Consider the following 14567-nt stretch of genomic DNA (forward strand, 5'->3'; position numbering starts at 1 on the left):
GAGAGTCCACAAATGACACGCGAGTTCTAAAAAACAGCTGAAGAAACTTCTGGACATTACCCTTCGCTGTGCATGTTCCCTTGCTCCAAATCATCATGGTATTGACCCCAGAAGCTTGATTTGATAAATCCTACTTGTGAGAAGGGAACACAATGGCAAAGCCTACAGCTCTGATTTACTGACACCATGAAGTAATGTCTCAAGTTAAATCAGCTTGGCCACTCAATTTTCAGTTTTCTTCCCAAAGTTTGACTAGAAAAACCATAGTTATTAAACCCAGCCCGAAAGGGAACTGACGAAAGAGGTGGGTGAATGAGTTACTGGTTCAACCAGTGAGTGAGTGGTTCAACCGGTGGGTCACTAAATATATTTAAATATTATATTTCATAATTTTTGATATAGTTAAAATTATAATAAATTATGTCATAGTAAATGCTGAATTTGTCTAATTTATTATAGAATTATTAATTATTATAAAAATTAATAAAACCTAAATTCAATTAGTAATCTATCAAATTTCAAGTATAAAATTTTATTTAAGTGTAATTATCTGGTTTATTTATGAATTTTAGGTGCAAAAGATTATTAGACATGAATTGTGTGTAAAAAATTATTATGATAGTTATTAAACGATATTAGAATGAATTGTGTGATATGTTATGTTTTATATTCATTTCATAATTTATAGAGTTTGGGGAGTAATAAAATTTATTAAAAGATTCCAAATAAATTTTATTTTTAAAAAATAAAATAAGGATAAAAGTTTAATAGATAATATAAAAAAGACTAAACAATCAACAAATGAGTTGTTGCTGTAGTGGTAATTGCATTTGCATATATACAAGAAGTTAGGGTTCAAATCATCACATCTAAAAATTTTTAACCTGTAAACTAGGTTCCTTATAAAACCGAATGGTTCACCGGATTGACCGATTAAACCATCGGTCCGTTAAAAAGTCAACGGTTCACTTATAGGAATGTTTGAATCAACAATTTGGCCTGGTTCAATGACCAGTTCACCGACTTGACCAGTCGAACCGCCAGATCAAATTGGGTTTAATAACTATGAGAAAAACTCCAAGTCTATCGCAAACTACAGGTGCTCGACATACATAAATAATCTATGGAGAATTGTAGTTTTAGTCCCCAATGTATTACCCATGCGCGGAATTGATCCTCAATCTATTTCAAAAAGTAAATTTGGTCCCTAATCTATCTAATTTTGTGTAAAATTGGACAATTGACAAATTCTTTCAAATTCAGTAACGAAATTTGGTGCATGCAGTGCACTCACTGTACCAGAACGTTCAAGTGGTTCCAATTTTGCTGGCCCCTGCAACGGGGCAAAAAGGAAATAAGAAAGAAGAATTGGAAGGAGGGTATATAGCAGGCGGGAGTAATCAGAAAGAAAAGAACCACACACCAAGTGTACTAATATTCAAAGCATCCATTATGAAATCTTTGCTCGACATATAAATTGAGGTGAGAAGGCGGTCACCTTGCTCTCAAGAATTCTGTAACGTTGGCTTCCAGTTCCGGACCGGAGAGAGGTGAGAAGGCGGTCACCTTGCTCTCTTCCAAGTTAAACACAAAAAGGGGAAGCGGCCGAAGGAGAGAGGAGAAGAATAATTCAAGCCTACTTTGGTCAGTCCCAGCTCAGAACTCACATACCATTCTCTCTTTTTTCTTTTTTTTTTCGGCCTTTCTTTCTTTCTTTAGTGCAAGTTTCCAAGAGCCCCTCAGGTCTTCTTCTGCAACAAGCAACATTGAAGAAGAAAAAGAAAATTTAATCAAGATGGTTGAAGGGGGAGTCTCAAAAGCCGGCAGAACTGAATTCACGGAGTGCTGGCGCACAATATGGAAGACACCCTACATCATGAGATTGGCCTTATCCGCTGGAATTGGAGGTCTCCTCTTTGGTTATGACACAGGTAATCCAGAAAGCCACCCCACCCACCCCCCTCGTGCTTCATTCACAGAAGATTGCATCCATTTTTATTCGCCTCTTGCAAGTTGCATCCCTAATTTGCTGCAGGAGTTATTTCTGGTGCCCTCCTTTACATTAGAGATGACTTCAAAGCTGTTGACGGGAAGACATGGCTCCAGGTACCACGACTTTCTTCCACTTTCCATCATCCTCTCTCAAGAATTTCTCCTTGTTCAATTACTACTACTCCAGGTAAACTGTTCTTGTTCAAAAATTTTAGGAGACAATTGTCAGCATGGCTGTTGCAGGAGCTATTCTTGGTGCTGCATTTGGCGAATGGATCAATGACAAATTCGGTCGCAAAATCTCCATTTTGGCCGCTGATATTCTCTTCTTTGTTGGAGCTATCGTTATGGCCGTTTCTCAAGCTCCCTGGATGATCATTGTTGGGAGAATATTTGTTGGCTTAGGGGTTGGGATAGCATCCATGACTGAGCCTCTTTACATTTCAGAAGCCTCACCCCACAGAATCAGAGGTGCTCTTGTTAGCACAAATGGTTTCTTAATTACCGGAGGCCAGTTTCTTTCCAATCTTATCAATTTGGCTTTCACCCATGTAAGAATTGGCCATCTTCTTGCTCCGTTGTTGTCCAATGCATAAAGAAAGAAGCCGCTCTTTACTCGATTACATTTTTATCGCCACAGTCTGCTTTTGCCTTTTGTCATTTGTGACTCCCCTTTGCCAAACAGGGTAAAGTTGACGAGGCCAAATCCATATTACAGAGGATTTATCCTACTGAGGAAGTTGAGGAGGAAATGCAGGCCCTGAAATCATCAGTTGATGAGGAAATGGGCCAACAAGGTTTTGTAAGAGAAGGCAGCTTGCTTTCAAAAGTAAGGCAAACCTTGAGTTATCCTGTTTTCCGGAGGGGACTATATGCTGGGATTACAGTTCAGGTGGCTCAGCAATTTGTTGGCATCAATACTGTCATGTATTATAGTCCAAGCATAAAATAGTTCGCTGGTTTTGCTTCAAACCGGACTGCTTTTGCACTGTCCCTCATCACTTCTGGTCTCAACGCAATTGGGCCCATCATTAGTATGTGTTTTGTTGATAGATATGGAAGGAGGAGGCTTGTGATCACTTGGTGTGTGGTTCTTTTCTTTCTGATTCCTCCCGCTTGTTATATACCCTCATTCTTCCAATTCCTCTTTCTTATTTTCTTTTTGCCCCGTTGCAGTGGACAGCAAAATTGGAACCACTTACACGTTCTAGTACAGTGATAGCACGCGCCACATTCCGTTACTCAATTGGAAGGAATCTGTCAATTGTCCAATTTTACGCAAAATTGGATAGATTAGGGACCAAATTTACTTTTTGAAATAGATTGAGGACCAGTTCCGTGCATGGGTAATACATTGGGGACTAAAACTACAATTCTCCCAATAATCTAACAAGAAACTAATTCTGGAATTGGTTTCAGACATGCTTCCTGAGGTTGTAGACCTTAGCCCAAGATTTAACTGATTCAGCCTTCAGTTAAAACTTAAAACAAAATACAGTTCAGTTCCCGATTTGATAAGTTTGCTGAATCGGAAATGTACAAGAGATGTCAATGGAAACCCTCGCTTGCGGCAATGTTTGTTTTTCTTGGTTTTTTGCCCTTTTTTTTTTCTGCTAGTAATTAATTCTCGTTCTTTTTCACTCCCTCATTTTCAGTAAACTTTGATCAATTTAATTGATTCCTACCCCCTATCGCGTATATGCTTGTACCAAGTATGTCTTTCCTAATAATTATTCTTTTGTATTAATATTTTTTCCGATGTTTTTTTCCTTTGAAGGTAAATGCACTAGTGACTAAGTAGCTTACAAGAGAAGTACAAGATATAAGGTGCCTTGCTTCCATTTAGAAAAACATGCAACCTATCTAGTTTACAAGTCTGCTACTACGATTATGCTTGCATCTCCTTTCTACTGATGCAGCGCCAGCACTATTTGGATACATATGAGAAGTTGGATTTTCCTTCCCCTCTACTAAGTCTTTGATTAATCTCACCAGCAAGCATTTCAATCCATAAACCATGAAAATTCATATGCCTTCTTGGAAAATCTAGTCTCAACCTCCTCCTTAATAAGAGCTTCTGCATAGAACTTATAATGCCAGTGCGGTACAACCTGGGGAGGACCATTACTGCTATACCTATTAATTTCGCCAAACCATCAACAGTTGGCTTGAATGTACTAAGAGGAGGTGAAGGCCACCAGATCACAATTTCTCTATGATTTGCATCCTGAAGAAAAATGAAGAAGACTCATCTGCCACATCATAAACGAGACAAGCAATAGGCAATCTGATGGAGCAAATTGAGAACATGACAATGGCACACCATTGATGAAAATAAACCGTTCGTCTACCATGGAGCCGCGCTTGGTCAATGGTAAATGAACAACGAAAGTCGATAGCATAAATCAGGCAGCCTAACATAGTAATCATGGTTCAAAGTCGCGGTCGTGGTCACGGTCGCGGCCCGGAACGTTCCACATCGGTCTCGGCATATCGGTCGCGGTCTCGGTGAGACGCAAATTTTAAAGTATTTAATATTCTAAAAATTATTAATAATATAAAAAAAATATGCTAAACAAAAATAATAAAAAATAGCAAAAGAAATGGCCGAGTCAATCCGTCACGGTGTAATTCGGTCGATTTCTCGTCTTGACTCGGGATAACTCGGAGTGACTCGACCGAGTCAATCCGTCGCGGTGACGTCTCGGCCGATTTCTCGGCGAGTCAAGTATCTCGGTATCGTTTCGTCACGGTATCGTATTGGTAGGGACCGAGACGGTGACGACTCGGCCGAGTCGTCTCGGTCTCGGCCGAGACTTCGAACCATGATAGTAATAGGAAGGTTGATATTCGCCTGGTCTTATATGCACATTTAATAGCATCCCAGCAAATTCTGCTGGAAATGACACGCACCACCTCCCCCCTTTGCTGTCAATGCATCATAGTACAATCGCCATCAGTCAATGTCAAACTAGATCCTGCACTACTAGAAGAGGGAAAAAATCGTAAATGTGTAAATCATGATGCTGGAAGACAAGAAATGGTCATTTGTTTCTTCAGCCCAAAAGAATTGACATTTTGACATCTGCACAATTCCAGAAGACATAGTTCGTGATACCTATTAAAACAACATGTTACACTTTTCAGATGCGAGTCTTTTAGCCGATGAAACTTGTTTTCTCAGACAGAAGAATCTAAGTTGGCCAAGTAGTCAGGGACTTCCCCCGCTATTTGGTTGAGGGTTCAAATTTTGGACTCAACAATTGGGAGTGGGAAGGGTGGGAGGTTAAAAAAAAAATGGTTTGGCCTGGAAAAATAACATTATCTTACTTTTTACCACTAGCATTGCAGTTGCCTTGACGTGTATTATGGTCTGCAGTCTGCACTCACTAAAGAAAGGGTCGAAACCGAAAAACCGAAAAAACAAAATAATGATAATCATAATAAGATTATAAGAATTAGAAACTTCATTTTGTTTATTCTTTGTTTTATAAGAGAACCTCCTCAGTTGAATTCTATTTTACCTCCGTCCTTAGCTAACATGGAGCTGAGAAAAGCGCTGAAATCAGCTCAAATGATGTGAATATTCGTTCGGAAAAATGGAATAACTGATTGTTGATTCGCTAAAAGAGGAAAAGTGTAAGTTTTAAGTTCTACAAAAGATGTCAGTATCAGTATCAAAAGAGGAAGATGAACTGAGGTGACTGTGTTTCACAAGACGGATACTACTGTACTACTTACACCTGTTATGCCTTTCACAAGTTATTTGGTTGGAGAGATGAGATTCAGTCAGCAATTCCTTCTCCCCATGAAATATTGGTAATCCAGCTTTTCATGTTTTTGTCATAAAAGTATTTTCGTATTTCAAACAGAGAAAGAAAAGCACAGGCAACATATTGGAACACACATCCTAATGTGTGTGAATGACATATGAAAAAACTTCACATAATGCTCACTTGATACCAAAGCCACAGGAAACATAAGATAAATCAGCACATCTTATAAAAAGCACTAGTGTGAATTGTGGCTCTGAAATTGAAACTCAAAAGAAAAAAAGGGATAAGGGAAGTCTTTTGCAACGCACAAATCTCACCTAAGTCAAGGAGTACATCCAAGTTGGAGGACTCTTTCATTTTACAGCTAGAATGAAATTGGTCACTCTTAGTTGCTATTTTCCGACAATCAGTTTTGCTCTTGCATGTCCCGCCTCAATTCGGAATTGCTCTCCCAATCCAAAATGAGCCATCAGTATCCAGACAAAAGTAATGAGCTGACCACCTTTACTGAGCTGCTCAGCATGAGCATTTGCTCGGCAGTGACTGGCAGCATAGGACAACAGTTCCACCCACACTTTACTCATTATCGCCCACCTTTTCTTATCATTCAACTTTTTCAAATCCTTTGCAAGCCTACAGGCATCGAACAATATTGATTTGCTTCTATCTCCCTTCACCTCAATGGCTTTAACAAGAGCATTTACATTAAGTAGCTTTTCGCATGCATTTCTTTTTCGATTTGCTGAACTTGATTCTCTTCCAGTTAATCCATTCTGGGCTATGCAGCAGGTGATCAATTTTCTGCAAATTCCCAAGCCTGGGGTTCTTATAATTAGTTCTGATTTCCACCTGCTGAAGAACTTCTTAGCTTCTTCACATGTGTCCCGAAATCGAATTTGTCCAATGCCAGAAACTGCAGACATCAAATTAGGCCTCATAACCAAAAGATACAACATATAATCAGATATAAGCTTACAATAATTGCGATTGGAATTGCCATCATCAGGACTCGTGCAATAGCATAGCTCAGTGGCAAAATGCCACAGCAACAGGCTCTCATCGTATTCAACTTCGTCACCTACACTTGATGAAATGATGGGATATGGGTAGTGATTGGTGTAATCCAACAGTGCCAAATCACCTCTTGCTGAGTATATCTCTTTAGCAACATTTGTGGTTTTTGCTTTGGTAGCTTAACCTTGAGCTCAATAAAGATGAAATCCTTTAAGTCCTCTGGAATGACAATGTCCTCCTTGTAGTACATTTCATCAAGAACATCCTTGATTCCAACGGTTTCAGCTGCAATATCTAACCATCTCCAACGCTGATTCACACAAAAGTTTATCAAGTTACATTGCCAAAGGGTATTAGACCACCTTTTGGAACATGACAGCTTTTCACGGACTGCATATACAGTTGTTTTGACTGTGAGATTCTTAAGCTTGACTATGGTCCAGTCTGAGAAAATGAGCTTAGTAAAGCTACAAAATCCAAGAGAACAGCACCCGAAAGCAAAATGTAGGTAGTAGCAACATCAAAATGGTTAATATCGGGTTTATGATGTGATGCAAATCTCTCAAAAGAAAGCACTATAAGTATAGAGCAGATCAATCGAAGACAATAACCGTTTTTACTGTGTACCACAGCCATCTTAGTGTAGAGAGTATCATATATGAAATTGAGCTCCATTACTCTGAAAGCATCAAATGCAGACCTTTGGAAGAAAAATTTTCTGCTCTTACTGCGCTCATGAAAGCTAAACATATGGTCAACAATCAGGCCCCTAAAAGTGGTAAACAATTCATGCCCATTTTGCACAATATCTATATCACTGATGTCTTCAGGACTCAAATTCTCTTCTTCTTGATTTGCAGAAGTCTGAGTGCCTCTGTCATGTTCCTTTACTATCTCTATCTCAACTGGAACTTGAGCAGCTTCCTTAGATGAGTACTCCTCCATAAGCTGGGCATAGTTTGGTCCAGCATCTGGCAGTGGAAGCATAGAATCCTTAATATTACCCAAACAAGCTAAATATAAAGCCCGTGTTCGCTCAGCATATTTAATAGTTCCAGCAAAAATCAAGAGTATTGTGGGGACATAGAATATGTTACGCAGGGACTGTGAAAAAACATAAGCAACAGCAGAAAACTGAATGATAAGCCCAAGCAGATGCCTAATCCACAGCTCATTGTCTTCAAGCGAGAAGGCGGTAATATTATCAGGGCCACCAAGATGTAGCAATAGAAATGGAGCCCAAAATGCTGCAAGGTCTTGATTTACTGCAAATTTCTCAGGACAATTATTACTTTGACCGTTGGAGATGAGTCCAACAGCAAAAGCTGCAAACCAATCAGCAAGCAGATAAAATAACCAGATGGTAGCAGTCACTATCATGTTTCCTGTTCTTTAACGTGATGCTGCACAGCATATTAACACCACTTGGAAAAAAAGACTGATGAGAACAGCAGCACGAAGATTCCACTCATCCCATAGCCTCTTTACTCTGTCTGGAATGGGGAAGGCCATGCAACTTTTTGGTTCTTTCCTCTCCTTTCCTCTCTTTATTCACAATGGCAATCCAGCTGTAAAGAAGAGAAACTGGACAGGAAGCAAGGACAAATTCCAGCATCAAAGACATAGACGATGGCACAAGATGGATTAGGCTTTCGTCATATACAAAATTTCTCAAGAACAACAGGTGAAAAAAGGTGAAAAAAGGTGAAAATCTGTATAAGAACCCCATTTGAGACTTCTAACAGAAACATGGATGCATTGTCTTTAAAATGAGGGTATCAAATGGAGCGCCAGGCACACAACATAAATGATTGACCTAAAGACCTTATTACACCGTAAATTGTGTCAATACAAACCAAAAGTTTTCCTACACATCCACAATGAGATTTCTAGCAGTAGTTTTCTTCAAGCCTTTCTGGACTTTAGTTGTCTGTTATCATCCAAAACCTTCAATCATGTAGAAGCATCTGTAAATACTTCAAAACGGACTAACTCCATTATGAAGGTCTGGGGTAAACGGAAGTGGTTAACATCCAAATTCAGGATCCTCTAAAGGATTGTCGAGTTTTAGAGGCTTCTATAAGCTAGTGTGAGCTCAAAATAGGTCTATCAAAATGTGCATGGCAACCTTGCATTCGTGGTTTGCACGATTTTACCATTTTATAGCGCAAAAATCAAATTCATCATCTGATTCAACTCTCAGGCATTTGAGCATCCATTTTCAAATATATATATATATACATATATATATATATATCATCTGACAATTCAGCAACACCAAGGTTTAAAGGTATATTTGTAATTTTTTCTGCTGTCTAGTTGGTATCCTCAAGAAAGAAAGGGGGAGGAGGGGGGGGGGGGGGGGGGGGGGGAACTTGCATATGAAAGTACAAAAATTGCACTCTATACTTCTGAACAAGCAGTGAGTCAATGTCAAATGCTAGCAACAATCAGAAGAATTAGGAAACATGACTGACATAGGATTGAATATCATAACCTGATTGACTTTTACTCTCTTTGGTTCTTCTTCTGCAGTTCTACTTCTTGTGTGCCTTCAGTTTGTCATTTAGGTTATAAGAAAAAGTATAGTGGTCTGTAAGGGTAATCCGATTGAATTTTGCGGTAAGAGTGGTTTGTCCTTTTGAATTTTGTACCTCAAATCATATCATATTTTCACTACACTAAAGTATGAGTTGCCTAACGTAATTTCGAGCAACTTCAGTTGCATTTTCATGAAAGCAGTTATGCTGTAAATTTCAACAAATCCAGTGGCGTTTCATTAGTTGTCGTCTGGGTTTGACCTCCTGCTTCAAATCAAACCCTAGTAGCCTTTCCCTTACCACTGTATCGCCGCCGCCGTTTCCTTCTCTCTCCAATATCTACGGCCATAGGCCTGAGAAAAAAAAAGCCTTTTTCACTCACCACCATCCGAAGCGCCAAACAAATGTATAGGATTGGAAGAGCAGTCAAACTATTCAATATTCGAATCGAGTTTTATTTGATAAAAGTTCATTCAATTTTGATTAGTCAATTAATTAATTTAAAATTGATTAATATTTTATATTCGCTGAAAAAAATTATTTAATTTCGATTTGACAAATAAATTATTTAAATTTTAATAAAATTTCAAACTCGTTAAAATAACTAAACAAGTTTAAATACTATGACATTTGATTTTGGGTCTGTTTGGTTGGAAGTAAAATGTTTTCCTTGGGAAAATATTTTCCGTGGAAGTAATTTTTCATGTTCGGGTCTATTTGGTTGGAAGTAAAATGTTTTTCTTGGAAAAATATTTTCCGTGGAAGTAATTTTCCATGAAAATCATTTCTCTTTCATCATTTTCAAGTGTTTGGTTAGCTTATTGAAAATATTTTCTTACTTCATTTTTCTGGTGTTTGTTTAACTTTTGAAATATTTTTACTTTTATCTCTATCTTTACTTTCTACACATTATAACTACATACTTGTTCCCATGCAAAATAAGAAAATTTATCTCATTGTTAACTTTAAAAAATCTTGGAGAAATGTATATATGAATAAAAAATATCTCCTTAAACAATAAACAAATTGCTGGTCATTTAGTGTCAAATATCAATCACATGCAATGCTTATTGTGACATATATTTTGCACTCTCACTGCTAAAAGTTTCTCTAGAAAAGAATATCCCTATTATACATAATTAATTACTAGCATAGGATGAGCAGGATAAGGTTTTTTTTTTTTTGAATATATTAGGGGGAGGGTTGGGTGGTACGGGGGAGAGAGTGTAAGGAAGAGGTATTGGATTCGAGTTCTCCTGTTTACACTAAAAAAAAAAAAGAACATACTACAAGATGTTTTCAGTAAGTTTGGAATATACTACAGGCGGGATGCATGCATTTCGGAAAACAACTTCAGTAAGTTTGGAAGGGAAGTTGTTTTCCATAAGATGAGTGAAAATATTTTACATAGGAAAATATTTTCAGTAACTTTTGTGCAACCAAACACGGGAAATTAGGAAAATATTTTCCTGAAAAACATTTTCACCCGAAACAAACGGACCCGAAAATCATTTCCCTTTCATCATTTTCAGGTGTTTGGTTAGCTTATTGAAAATATTTTCTTATTTCATTTTTCTGGTGTTTGTTTAACTTTTGAAATATTTTTACTTTTATCTCTATCTTTACTTTCTACACATTATAACTACATACTTGTTCCCATGCAAAATAAGAAAATTTATCTCATTGTTAACTTTAAAAAATCTTGGAGAAATGTATATATGAATAAAAAATATCTTCTTAAGCAATAAACAAATTGCTGGCCATTTAGTGTCAAATATCAATCACATGCAATGCTTATTGTGACGTATATCTTGCACTCTCACTGCTGAAAGTTCTCTAAAAAAGAATGTCCCTATTATACATAATTAATTACTAGCATAGGATGAGTAGGATGAGGTTTTTTTTTTATTTTGAATATACTAGGGCGATGGTTGGGTTGGGTTGGGTGGTATGGGGGAGGGAGTGTAAGGAAGAGGTTTTGGGTTCAAGTCCTCCTGTTTATACTAAAAAAAAAAAAAAAGAACATACTACAAGATGTTTTCAGTAAGTTTGGAACATACAACAGGCGGGATGCATGCATTTCGAAAAACAACTTCAGTAAGTTTGGAAGGGAAGTTGTTTTCCATAAGATGAGTGAAAATATTTTACATAGGAAAATGTTTTCAGTAACTTTTGTGCAACCAAACACGGGAAATTAGGAAAATATTTTGCTAGAAAACATTTTCACCCGAAACAAACGGACCCTTTATTAGACTCATTTACACCCCCTACAAATGTCTTTCCTCTTTCTGCACTTCTCCTCCCTTCCTCTTCGCGGCTTTGGTGTTTATCCAAGAACTAGGCCCTCTCCATCTCCCTCTCTCTTTGCACAAAATTTTCATTCCTCCTACATCCCCCACCTTTCCCTTCTATATTTTGGATCCTGGACTTCCTCCGGAAAGACAAGACTACTTTTTATGTTTGTGCCATATCGATTAGAGTTAAGCACACCATGTGATTGCTATTGACATGAATTGCTAGTTGTGTTGTTCTCGATTTTCCTTCCATATCGAGGTCCAATTTTTCGTTCATTCGTACCAGACATTGGGAACAATAATAGTGAGTAGCAAATCTTCCTTCTTGGTTGCGATCATACCAGCACTGATACACCGAATGCCATCAGAACTCCGAAATTAAGGAACCACCAGCCTTTGGGCTTGTGGCCACCATCCCACCATTCACCACAATTAAATGTGGATTTATTTCAAAAAACTCAGACGAGTACGTAGTGCACCCATTTGGTCCGGTAGTAGTTCAGTCCCCTCCGGATTATCCCTAGATCTCTTTAGGTCCACCCCCTCCCCCTAGTGTAGGATAGATTAGGATATACTACAATTGTCGTCTCCAAAAAAAAAAAAAGTAGCAAATCAAATTAAAACCCTATTTGATAACTCACTTCAGCACTTAAACTTGCTTAATATATTCAGATCTTTAACATTTCTAGACATGCTTGATAACAAGAAATTGAGCATTTTAATTAATTAAATGGTTCCAAATTGTGTAGGATTTCATTTAATGCAGAATAAGCTCAAATATTATGATTTCAGTATTTATAATTTAATAATTTAACGGATTCAGATGTCGGTTTTCAAACTTCAGATTTGAAATTTCAATTTTGTCAAACGTATCTTAAATGAATGAACCTGAAAATATTAAATAAAAAAAAAAGCAGGTTTGGCTAAATAGTTTACACCTTTATGTCCACCTCGAAAGACATGTACAGCTAAATGCTTATTACTAGTACATGTTGTGATTGAGTAGCTTAAGCGGCAATCCCCTTGCCTTTAATTACATTTAAATAAACGGAAGATCCTTTTCACATGACAACTTGCAGTATTTATTGGGTGGTAGTCACTGATTTGTACCACTAATCATTCTTTAATTCACTTTTTAATTATTCTTCCAAAAAGATAAGTTATCACATTAAGATGGGTCACTGACTCCACCAACTGCAATGACTTCTTTGAGTTTGTTGTAAATTAACGTGTAATAGGTGCGTGCAACTGTGCAAGAAAATGATTGTCATCCAAAACTACCTTTTGCCCCTTCGTATTTCGCATCGAAAATATATAGAATTTGGATTTAGAAAGAAGGAATTGCATTTTTTTTTTTTTTGGAGTTCATCGGCAGAGGAACAGAAGCAGAAGAGAGGGGCAACCACCCTCCAGAACTCCATTTACCTCTCTTCCGGTGGTTGTCCTCCGCCTCAGTCTTAAACTAATTAGATTTTGGTCCTCAACAATTAGGATGTGGGTAAAATGGTTCTTTTTGTTTCAAGGAAGAAAATTTAGTCCTTGATATTTAGAAAATTAATCAATTTGGTCCTATTAAATTTCAGGCAAATTATATTGAGTCTACGATCTTTACTATTTTTAACTAATATCAGGCCGGTTTTAAAAGAATGTGGGCGATACGAACACAAAATAGGCTTTAGAGGCATTTACAAGTGTTCTAATATTAGGCATTTTATTGTAAAAGAAAATTTCAAGAAATATTTCAGCAAAGTGGTATGGTCTTGAACTTTGCATTCTTAAAATCCCAAACATAATAATAACCATGCAGTCCTAATACCAGAAAGGGAAAAGAATGGTTAACAAATCAATGGAGCATTGAAAAAAAAAGTACAAGTCAAATAAATAAATAATTAGAAAAATCATACCACATCAGAGCTTCAATCAATCCTAGAGGTCCAAATGAGTCCAGTTACTCGCAATTGAAGTGACCGAGCTCGAGCAAACTCGAGTTTAAAGATACTTAACTCGTTAGCTCGTAAGTTTCAATCCTTGTTTTCTTTTCATCATCTTGCTGATTCATCTTTTCTTTGTTTTTTTATTTCAGAACTAGCAATCCTTTTTTTTTAAGTTCCAGATCTAGCAACTACGATGGCAACCATGAAAGGCTCTTGCTAGATTACCACCATGGAAGTATCCGTGAGAGAACATAGGGTAGTTAAAGGTTAGTGATCATCTCTTTAGGGATAGGAACAGTCAAAAAGTGAAGAAGAAAAAGCAGAATACCAAACAAATAAAACAAACCCGGTCCTTATGGTTATTTTCAATTCCCGGTCAGACCCGATTTTGACTGATTTTTATTTAGGGCGGTTTTTTGAATGAACTCGGACTGAAAGCCTAGCCGATTCTCGGTTCAACCAATCGAACCAGTCGGTTTGATCTGAGTTTAAAAACACAAACAGCCCCCCACCTTTCCCTTCTCTATTTTGGATTCTAGACTTCCTTCGGAAAGACAAGACCATTTTTTTATGTTTATGCCATATTGATTAGTGTTAAGCACACCATGTGATTGCTATATTGACATGAATTGCTAGTTGTGCTGCTCTCGATTTTCCTTCCATATTGAGGTCCGATTTTTTGTTCATTCGTACCAGCATGGGAACAATTACGGTTGCAAATGAGTTAAGATGAGTCGAGTTTTGAACTAATTGAATTCAGTCTCAACCTAAGTTTATGAAATTCGAACTCGAGCTCGATGAGTTCAAAATGTAAAACTCGATCTCGAACTCGAGTTTAAAAAAATAAAAAAATAATTTAATTTTTAAAAAATAAATAAAATAATAATTTTCCTTAGCAAATAATAAAATATTAAGAATATATTTTTAATTTTATTATTAAAATAAAAAATAATATATATAATCGAGTTCGAGTAGACTCGTGAGCTAACGGATTTAATATTTTTGAATTCGAGTTCG

General features: G+C 37.1%; 1 protein-coding gene and 1 pseudogene across 1 annotated transcript; one reads left to right on the top strand and one right to left on the bottom strand.

Moving 5' to 3' along the window:
- Positions 1–1774: 1774 nt before the first annotated feature.
- LOC113735983 (inositol transporter 4-like) lies at positions 1775–3974 on the top strand (annotated as a pseudogene).
- A 1974-nt stretch (positions 3975–5948) lies between these two features.
- Positions 5949–9104, bottom strand: LOC140037996 (uncharacterized). Its single transcript, XM_072083182.1, has 3 exons — positions 7216–9104; positions 7082–7092; positions 5949–6960 (listed from the first exon to the last, which is right to left on the bottom strand). The coding sequence occupies exons 1-3, from the start codon at positions 8160–8162 to the stop codon at positions 6161–6163; spliced, it is 1758 nt and encodes a 585-aa protein (XP_071939283.1). The 5' UTR covers positions 8163–9104; the 3' UTR covers positions 5949–6160.
- Positions 9105–14567: the final 5463 nt, after the last annotated feature.

Source organism: Coffea arabica, chromosome 3c (assembly GCF_036785885.1).
Source record: "Coffea arabica cultivar ET-39 chromosome 3c, Coffea Arabica ET-39 HiFi, whole genome shotgun sequence".
Lineage (NCBI taxonomy): Eukaryota > Viridiplantae > Streptophyta > Magnoliopsida > Gentianales > Rubiaceae > Coffea > Coffea arabica.